We start from the raw sequence: 10,666 nt of genomic DNA on the forward strand, positions 1-10,666 counted from the left end.
CAGTAATTCAGCCTCCGCTGTGAAGACACAGGGCCCCATTTAATCATTGTCCACTTGATTCGATAAAGGCCGCAACCCAACTCGACACATCCCGTATTACACCCTAAAGAAAACCATATGGGGTGCCTCAAGGTAACTTTCATTGCCTTTGCTAAGTCGTGAACCCTTTCATGCACCAATAATGATCACCTGATGACATGATTGGCTGTCCACTATAGTACCCACTGTCCCTGAAAGGGTTAACGAAGACATCATGAATACAGCTCACACATCCTACTGGAAAGCGGAAGGTTATGGTGAGGAGAAAGTGTTGCTCAATGCAGCACAAAGCATTCTGGGTCACATTTTTTGCTGAACATTTCAACACTGTCGCCAAAAAAAAAAAAAAAAAAACACCTGTAGGAGAAATAAGAAATAAATAAAATGAAGGAGAACATAATGTCCGCTGAGAAGAAGAAAGCACGCCTTAGAAAAGTAAGAGACAAAGCCAGAAGCTTGACGGAAAGTGTTGAGATTAGATTTAAGTCCGTATGGGACATGCAAAACAAAAGCGGTCAGAAAACTGAATAGAAAGGAAGTGACACAGCCCACAATACGTTCATTTATTTATTTTCCACTGCTTATATTGGGTTCGAGTTTGCTGCGCTTCAGCTTGCATTTATCCCAGCTGGTGGGAGGGACTCCTTGCTCGGTATTTTTATCAAACCAACCCTGGAAATTATGTTTGAAAAAACAACAACAAAAAAGTTATTTAATGCAACGGCCCCCAACCTTTTTTGCCCCATGGACCGGTTTAATGTCAGGCAATATTTTCAGGGACCGGCCTCTAAGGTGTGACGGATAAATACAACAAAATAATATTGCAGCCGCATTGTACCCAACATTAAGTTGGGTGACGGAAAATTCAAAACCAAGATGCTCAAGTTGGGTCTTGTAGGTATCACGATGTCTGTCATTGATCAAAAACAGTTGCCCCGCAAGGCAAAACCTCTATTCATTATTTATTAATATTATTAATTATTATCATTAACCCTCTAACATGAACGTTTTAGGACCCGGATGTGGTGACCGTGCCCTTGCCTATTGAATATGGGCCAGTCCAGGAGGAAGAGGAGTGTGGACCCAGGCGCACTGATGATCCCTCGGGCGCCGCTGTGCTGGTGAATGCTCAAGTGCCTGATGGGGAATTTCCACAGCCACATCCGCGCTACCGCTCAGAGGAGAGCCATAGAGGAGCCGAACACGCATCCGCGACGAACATGGCGTCCGAGGCCCAAGCGTACCTCCATCAGCATCAGCAACCTCACCCACAGACCTCCGTGACGACGGCTGCCACGGTCACCTCCGCAGCAACCTCCGCACTCACTGCCAAGGGGTCCACCCAGCCAGGCCCAGAGGGGGGCCACATCAACCTGGCCTTCAACCAGGGTCACCCAGGAGAGAAGGAGAGCCACAGTGGGAAGAGCAGCAGTCTTTGGAACCCTACGTACGGCTCGTGGTTCCTGCAGCAGCTACAGAGGAAGCAGCAGCAGCGGCAAGGGGGCGTGGGTGGGGTTTTGGGTGTGGGCGGCACCAGTGCCAGGGTGCCCGGCGAAGGACAGGAGCACGTGGGACGGACTGTGGCTGAAGTGGCTGGTTCATTGGGTCTCCAGCATAAGTTTCAACATCAGCACCAATTTCAGATGCTGCACCATCAACAGCAGCAGCAGCCGCCGCCGCAGGGTCTTTGCAGACCCCTGTTAGCACCTCCACCACCAGCCAACCAGTCCCAGCTCCTTTTAGATTCAGGTCCCCTGTACAGACTGAGACGTTTCCCCTGCGGGAGTATCGGTTACGGCTACCAGGAGCAAGGCGTGTCGCTGGAGGCGAGTCCTCCTCCGCTCCTTCCCTCCCAACAGAGCGCATCAGCAGCCCACCAGCGGACCCCTACATCGGTCTCCCTGGGTCGGCCCGGATTATCGGAGGACAGCCGACCGCTCTTAGTCACCATGGGGACGGTGCAGGACACCCGGCTGCCCAGAATGGAGGGTCACAACGCCACTGTGCTTTAGCCGACATGCCTGTGCAGCTTCATTCACTCCCCGACACTACACAACAGCAAAAGTTGTGTCAGCAAGTCTTACCGTCCTTTGGTTTCTCCCTCCGATTTGGAAATAACTTTTTAAGCATAAGCAAGAGCTCAGTCCATTAAGCTTTTATTATAAGAAACCCAGTGGGTGTGGAATCCCCAATTGAACTTGAAAGCACATCAGAAAACACTGGAGGGCAAATTGAATTCAAAAGCTAGTTTTGGAGTCCAGAAAATGTATTTTTTCATCGCAAAATAGGCATGACTGAGACCTCACAGAATGGGATTTATAGCAAATATTAAATGTAAAGTTTTTCTGCATCAGGAACTGGTGGCCACCGGAATGGACGATTACGCTGATTTAAACCTCTCCAGTACGCCGACTGCAGACTTTGATTCACAAACTCGAGTGACGGAGGAGACCAATTTCAAAGTTGCTCCTGCCGGCCACATGTTTCATTTCTATTGCAGGACCCTAAAATTGCCCCCATTCTTCACACAGGAAAAAAAAATAAAAGCTTGGCAGTCGACTTCTAATTTTTGAGAATCATGTTGGATTTACCAAGATATTTGTACTAAAGCGAAAAAAACAAATGTGTTTGTTGTTTTGCTTGCTTGCTTATTTATTCATTTGTTTATTATTTGGATGTGGCTCTTTTCAAATAGCAATGAACAGCCTCATAATACAAGCAAAATCCCCGTTGCCCAAGTTGAGTCTCACGTCGTGTTTGAAACTGGTTGAAAGCATTAACAACAAAAAGCAAGTTAAGAAAAAGCGAGAGAAAACAAGAATCCCTCGACAACTATAAACTTGACAAAGTTGAACAAACAAAACTCACAGAGGAATGTTTGGTATACTTCACGGTTGCCCCATAAACCAAGATGATGCAGGTGATTCACCGTTTCTTAATCTTGTTGCTGAACTTGAAAGAAGTCAGCCCCGCTGGTGTAAAAGCCCATCGCAAACTCACATGCTGTGTTCATGACTTCATTGTGTTGAAGGCCGAGGTCTTCTTTCTTTTGTGGCTTTTTACAACAACAAAAAAAAGACAAAGAACCTATTTATGTTTTTGCGTGTCGTTATACGAACAGAGTGGATATTGCTGACTCAGTGCTCACCTTCAAATGTGCAATCTCAAAAGAACTCTGACATTTACAAATTGTAACTTTTTTGGGTGGGGGTTGCTATTACTGGAACGAATGTTGTGGAATACAAATGAGTATGAATCTACATTTGCTCCTTTTATTAAACGCTGGTTAACATTTTGAGTTTCCTGTTCCATTTCAAGTCTGACAGAAAGAGCCATGAGCAGTTGATTTCAGTGACTCGTGTTTGTCACTTCTTCCATACGTCATTTGATTGTATTTGGCAAGCGTGTCCCCGTCCATCTGTTGTCAAGCAACGAGCCGCTGTCGCATGTCAAGGAGCAATTAATACGTATGTTGACTATGCCTTCTCTCCACGGTGTGATCCCTTGTTGGCCATCTGTCATTCTTTAATGTACAAAGATCTAATGAACCACATCTGTAAATGATGTAATTAAAGAATATTGTACTATGGCTCTGGTAAATGCTGTATATTGCCCTTGGGAAGACAGTCACCAAAAAGAATAAATTACTATCTACTAAGTTTCCTCCTGAATCTTTTGTTTTTGAAAAAATGTCGGTTTTTATGAGTCATGAACAGAGATTCAGTATCTTTAAATGGATTGTGAAGGCATACGTAAGGAAGTGTCTGTTAAGAAGGCAAACATGATTCCTATGACAAACTCATTCAATGTTACTGTTTTTTTTATGGGGGGGGGGGGGGGGGTTCGCTATGCAACGATCACAACTTCACATTCCTCCTGTTCAATCCATGGTGGCATCACGCAAACACGACTCATGTGCATTCCAGGCATGGAAAGGTCGATGTCGCCATCGCCAATAACACCATTCATGTCACTTATTTTGATGCAAATCATGTTTTTGAGAAATGGCCGCTAAATATTGATAAACGGCTTTGTTGGCAACACTGCCTTTGCAGTTACATGCTTGACTCAACCGTACCTAAAATGTCATCATGTAACTTTTCTGCCTGAATCCATTTGAAATCCTGCAATTCTCGACAAGGTTGAGGTTATCAATAATTGTTGTAGGGAGGAACAACATGAATTACACAACATGTTGCATGAGCAGCCGTATCATGTTGAAGCTGCTGCCAAGTGTAGTCTACCATGTTTGAACACAGTATAATTGCCAATGGTAATGTCACATGTATGGGTTTTTTTTCAGGTAATTTGATAAGAACGTCACTTGTGTAAAAAAAAACAACACATACTACAGTAATGTAATTTAGCATTTTTTAAAAATCCATCCATTGTCTGATCCGCTTTATCCCCACAAGGGTGCTGGAGCCTATCCCAGATGTCTTCAGGTTCTCTGAACCGGTTGTCAGCCAATCGCAGAGCACATATGGACAAACGACCGTCCGTGCACACACTCACACTTAGGGACAATTTCGAGTGTTCCATTAACCTTCCACGCATGTTTTTAGAATATGGGAGAAAACAGGAGTACCCGAAGAAAACCCACGCAGGCACGGGGAGAACATGTGAACTCAACACGGAAAGGCCTGCACCTCTCCACTGTGAAGCTGAAGTGCATTTTTTTTTAAATATTGCCCCTATTTTTACATTTTGAACCGTCTCCTATGCTGAAACAAACACACTTAAAGTCTTATTTTAAAATGATTGAAGTACTGAAAGAGCAAATGGTGTTGACCCATTGAAATGCACGGTAACAAACGTATATGATGCTGAGGACATACAAAGCTTCACAGCAAACTTCCGACTTTATTTTTTATTTTTTCAAATTTTCTAACTCTCCAGGTTGTGCAAAAATGATCCTTTTTACTCATGAAACCAACCACGCTGTTCTCATAATACAAGTAAAGACATTTCCCCTAGTTCCAACACTTTCACAAATTAATACATAACTCAAAAATAACACAATTTTCCAGTATTTTGCTGTATGCCGTTGTGTGAATGTAAAATGACTTTCTCCTCCTGGCACTTCAGCTCAGAACCCTCTGTTGCATTGTAACATTGTGAGCCTTGTTTCAGTGGCATGAATGGTAAACGCAGCTTGTATGGCTTGAATGACAAAGACGGACGTCCTATTTGTACCAGAACACACAAAAAAAGCTACTCTTAAAATGCTTCGATGCATTTGCGTTAGTTAAAAAAAACAACGCAACAGGAGAAAAACGCCCCCCCAGCAAAAAAAAAAATGCATCTTCAGAGAAAATAATTCATAATTTGGGACATACATATGTAAATGGACATTTTGGCACCTGAAGTTTGAAAAACAAATCCTACTTTAGAATATTTATTTGGGGGCGGGGGGGTTGACTTTGTCAATAAGTGTGAATAAGTAAAATGTCATGAGTTTAGACACTGATTATGTAAATGTCTCACACTATCAACGATGATTTACACAATGTTGAAAAAGGATTAATATCCCTGTCGTCGCTCGGCAAACATTTGCAACCGTGTGAATACATTTTCAATCGTGTTCGCATTAACCCCGGAAGTGTAAATCCACAACGATCTCGTTCGCTTGTAGCCATCGACTTTTCATTTTCACGCATAAATTGCTGAAATGAGGATGATAGTTGAATTCGAACACGCTTTTAACCCATTTTATACAAAAACAGGCGATGGTGAGCGTCCGCGGTTATATCATCGTTTAGTCGTTGTTTTTTTTTCAGAAGAATTTAGTTTTACCGTCAAGACAACGAAAATGACGCCAGGATGTAACAAGTTGCTGCACAAAGCGAACGTCGACTACACGATGTCTTTCTATTATTCGCTCGCGTCGTGTTTTGTCACGTTTATCACAGAGTTTGATGCTGCTGACGACCTGGCTTTATAGGCACACACGTGGATGTATATAACTGTATGCGTGCGTTTATGTGCGTGCACGTAAACGTTGAGCTGGACAAACACGTCTGTGCATCTCAGGAGAGTGGCATTTAAATTATTACAGTAGTCGTGCTGGATCTGTGAAGAAAGAAGGCGGAAACATGTCAGACACTATTGACCAAGTGTAAGTTGTGTTGTTTCAAATGGGATGCTCAACTGATGTATTTGATGAAAACTCCCGATTTAAATGGGTTTTCTTGAAATAATATAGCATGGTAAGGGTGTCACATACATCAGAAAAATACCATAACATGCTGTAAATGTACGATCACCATTCTGCTTCTATGGGTTGCTTGCTAACAATTTTTGAGGAGTCATCTTAAATATCTACATGCTCTTGGTCAATTTCAAACCGTACACGCCTCAAATGTAAATAGGTTTTAGCTTTGGATAACATGCGCAGTTATGAGTGCAGAATTATGAAAATAAGTTTTTAAAAAATCAATATGTAAATTAGACTCAAGAAAATATCAAGCCTGCCATCCAAGTATCTTGGTCAGGTTCTTGATCCAATTTTTTTGTGTAGAAGCAACAAGAGCCTTTCGGAACAAGCGTCAAGAGAAGTATACGGTTTTCCTATAACGTAAATCCCTTTTACGAAGGGCCTTGCACATTGTCAATAGAGGGTTGAGGCAAGTCGTGTCATTATTCTTTCATCTTTAAGGCCTTTACCGGTTAGCCATATTGGAGCATTGTCCTGCATAAAAAAACACTGCGGTGTAAAGATGTAGCCACTAGCCAGTGCTTGTCTTAAAAAAAATGGCAGGTTGGTGATCGGTCCTGATTCTCTGGCATCCGATTTGAAGTGGAGCTTTGCGCCCATTACTTGTCCACACATGGGCCAGTCCATCTGGTCCATCAAGAGGCACTCATGTGAGCAGTCCATAAAACCCCGGAATAATATTGGCCCTTTGGCTGCATCTCTGAGCACACTATACCCTTTGTGTTTCTGTGTACTCGATTGTGTAATTCTGTAGAATCCTTCGAAGCAAAATGGTAGTAATTGTTTTCTTTCTTTCCTGGCTCTTCACAACAAAATGTTCAGAGGATTATACAATTACCCTAAATGTTTTTTTTGTTGGTCCAATATATATATATATATATATATTAATACAGTATGTACTTTGAGCACAGTTTGCCTTTGCAAAAGAAACTGCCTACTTTATACACACTTTGATGTATGATGTTTCAGGCTACACTCGTCCACATATATGCTCGAATAGACGGCGACCATATTTGGCATTTTACGACATGTGGTATTGGCATTCTTTTTTTAAATTCTGCTGCTTGATAACATTTACCCCTTCCATGCACAAATAATAATAACCCGCTTCAGGATTTTTTTTTCTCGAGTGTTTTTCTTCATCTTTAGGCATGCAAAACAATTATGGCATTGGATGGCAGCACACATCAGGGTCCATTGTAGTGGTTGATGCACAACTGTGACTTGAAGATTCAAATAAGAGAAAACGTGAATAGCTTTCTACTCTAGTAACCGCTGTCCCTAAAAGGGTTTAAACATGTAATCGTTAACTTTGTAAGACACGACTGAGCCTGGGGAACACCCTGTCCTTTCTTGTTTGAATTTAAAACAACTAATTAAACCATTTCAGTGGAAAGGTATTGATGAGAAAATTTTACGGAGCTATTTTAAGTTTTCATCCAAAAGACAATGCTGCTGGGATTGGAAGCTCCGTGTACTCTTTGCTCAAATTTTTGAAACTATTGTATGCTTAGAGGTTCTTAAATTATGTTCAGTGTTGGCATTTGTATTAAAAATGTTGATTTAAAAAATATTTTCTGTTTTACTGCAAACCAGTTTCGGTTCTAAATGTCGATTATCACGATTAATAAAAAAGTCTCTCTCATATTAGCATGCTAAATTAGCATTTAGTTTCCTATGCCTTGCGAGGGAAAAAAAAAAACATGTTCGAGCCTCACTCACACGTCTGTGTTTGTAAATGTGTGTTTAGCTGTCAAAAAATGGCAAACCTTCAGCTCAAGGGGCTGACGGCAGAGGACGAGTTCCCAGATCTCAGTCAACACAACAACCACATGGCCAAGTTCTTAAACATGGACATGTACAAAACCCTGAGGGATCGGACCACCCCCAATGGCTTCACTGTAGACGGTGTCATCCAGACAGGCGTGGATAATCCAGGTAAGTCATGCCCCGCTCCATTTGAGCATGCAAATATGGCGTCGTCTGATGCGGCATGATGTGATGTGTGTAGGTCACCCCTTCATCATGACTGTGGGCTGTGTGGCTGGAGATGAGGAGTCATATGAAGTCTTCAAAGAGCTGCTTGACCTCGTCATTGAGGACAGACATGGAGGATACAAACCAACAGACATGCATAAAACTGACCTCAATCCAGACAATCTCATGGTAAGGAATCACCCGTAACATCCGGTGCTGATTTTGACTATAAGCACAAATGTTCTGTTTCTTGAAAGGGGGGCGATGATCTGGACCCGGAATACGTTTTGAGCTCCAGAGTCCGAACAGGCCGCAGTGTCCGTGGCTTCTGCCTGCCGCCACTCTGCAGACGAGGAGAGAGACGTGCTGTGGAGAAGCTCTCTGTTGAAGGTATAGAAAAACAAGTGGGGTTGCATTTTGTGTCAGGGATGACCCAAGTGGCAGCAACACTCTTCACAGTGGCCCCTTGATAATTACCTCCCCATTATTACTTTTTCTATTTTCTTAATTCTCAAAAAATGAAACAGAATGTTCCTTTTCCATGCGATTTAGGAGAAAATTGGGGAAAACCACACCAAAAAAGGAGGGGAAAAACAAAACATGAATGAACATGAAAATATGTAAAAATACTGAAAAGATGTTGATTATGAGAATCCTCAGTTGCCGAACAGTGAATATGCAGCGATTGACTATTGTTTAAAGTTGTAATCTCACCAATCACCAATAGATGGCTGACATGTCTTAATTGCACTTATATTGGGGTCTTACACTGCCATACTATTAAAAGTTTGCCAAAATCTTCAGATTTGGATTGACGTGTAGGACAAACAGTACCTCATTAAAATTTTGGGTTAATTGACCTCTTTGTGGAAAAAATTCAATTCTTGTACTTCATGTTGGTTTGTTGTTGAGCAATTTTGTGCCGTCCTTGAATGTCTTTATTTTTAGCGCAAGAGAACCCTTTGCATTATGTTGTTGTTGGACTTTGTTGGATCTAAAAGATCCAACAATGTGCATTGAAAAATGAAATGTGTTAAGAGGACCTATTTTGCTCCTTCAAATTAAGTTTTGTCACACAATTGGTTAGGAAGTGCGTGGTCAGTAGTACTGATGAAAAATGTCAGCCCCCTACAGCAATGAAGTTGTCCATCCCTAGTCCATAAATTACTCCAAAAAACCCTTTCTGCAGTCCTGGGTTCACTAACTGGAGACCTGCAGGGGAAGTACTATTCCTTGAGAGACTTGTCAGAAGCTGAGCAGCAGCAGATGATTGACGACCACTTGCTGTTCGACAAGCCCGTGTCCCCTCTGCTGCTGGCCTCAAGAATGGCCCGTGACTGGCCTGACGCCAGAGGCATCTGGTGAGACGCTCTTTTATGTACGGGAAAATGGAAAGAAGGTCAAAAACATGTTTTGTCTTTCAAGGCATAATGAGAACAAGACGTTTTTGGTATGGGTGAATGAAGAGGACCATCTGCGAGTGATCTCAATGCAGAAGGGCGGTAACTTGAAGGAAGTGTTTACCCGCTTCTGCACCGGACTCACAGAGGTTTGGTCAAACGCACTGAAATTGTTTTGATGAAAGGTTAGTTGAATGCTATGAATAATGCGACAATTTGCTTTTTAGATTGAGTCTTTGTTCAAGAACAAAGGTTTTTCTTTCATGTGGAATGAGCACCTTGGCTACATCCTGACTTGCCCATCCAACCTGGGCACTGGTCTACGTGCTGGTGTGCATGTGAAGCTCCCAAACATGAGCAAGGACTCTAACTTTGAAGAGGTTCTCAAAAGACTCAGGCTGCAGAAACGTGGAACTGGTATGGTTTTGTTTTATTGTGTGTTTCTTCAAGTCATTCGGGGTTGGTCCCTGAACTTTTGCTCGCCAAGTTGTGTCAATTGTAATGTACCCACTAGGTGGTGTGGACACTGATGCCGTGGATGGCGTCTTCGACATCTCAAATGCCGACAGACTCGGCTTCTCTGAGGTGGAGCTGGTGCAGATGGTTGTAGATGGTGTCAAGCTGCTAGTGGAGATGGAAAAGAAACTTGAGGCAGGGGAGTCCATCGAGGAACTAATGCCCACCCAGAAGTAGAACCATCTTGTCCCACCCTCCCTTAGAATCAAGATGACTTGTCCTACCAGGGATTGGATGTTATGAAATGTCTTTGAAAATGAAATAAACTCTTGTAGTTGTGTGCTTTACATGAAGTCAAGGTATGATTGCTACTGGCTTAATTCTGATGGTTTGGGTCTGTCCTTGTGAAGCAAGTGGCACCTGGAGGTAAGAGAAAATGGTTCCCGAAAATGATGGGCACAAACCAGTTTGACATGTCCAGATTGACTTTATATGCAAAAGCTAACGGCACAGACATGCAGAAAGTTGCCTGCCAGATGCTAAAATTGAACACATTGGACCCTCATATCTGTTTTCT

The 10,666-nt window shown here is 42.6% G+C and overlaps 2 protein-coding genes across 3 annotated transcripts in view; both read left to right on the plus strand.

The window, feature by feature from the left end:
* The window catches only part of alk (ALK receptor tyrosine kinase), a 386,248-nt gene extending 382,551 nt beyond the window's left edge, over nt 1-3,697 (plus strand). For both annotated transcript variants that reach the window (XM_052085650.1, XM_052085651.1), the window contains exon 29: nt 1,053-3,697. In XM_052085650.1, the coding sequence (XP_051941610.1) occupies nt 1,053-2,051 (999 nt within the window). In that variant the 3' untranslated portion in view covers nt 2,052-3,697. The remainder of the gene's footprint in view (nt 1-1,052) is intronic.
* Nucleotides 3,698-5,887: 2,190 nt separating this feature from the next.
* LOC127614476 (creatine kinase, testis isozyme-like) lies at nt 5,888-10,436 on the plus strand. The gene is made up of 8 exons (XM_052085809.1): nt 5,888-6,157; nt 8,007-8,194; nt 8,268-8,422; nt 8,491-8,623; nt 9,423-9,594; nt 9,659-9,782; nt 9,861-10,050; nt 10,148-10,436. Exons 1-8 carry the CDS (start codon nt 6,135-6,137, stop codon nt 10,324-10,326), a joined length of 1,164 nt encoding a protein of 387 aa, XP_051941769.1. The 5' UTR covers nt 5,888-6,134; the 3' UTR covers nt 10,327-10,436.
* Nucleotides 10,437-10,666: the final 230 nt, after the last annotated feature.

Source organism: Hippocampus zosterae, chromosome 14 (assembly GCF_025434085.1).
Source record: "Hippocampus zosterae strain Florida chromosome 14, ASM2543408v3, whole genome shotgun sequence".
Lineage (NCBI taxonomy): Eukaryota > Metazoa > Chordata > Actinopteri > Syngnathiformes > Syngnathidae > Hippocampus > Hippocampus zosterae.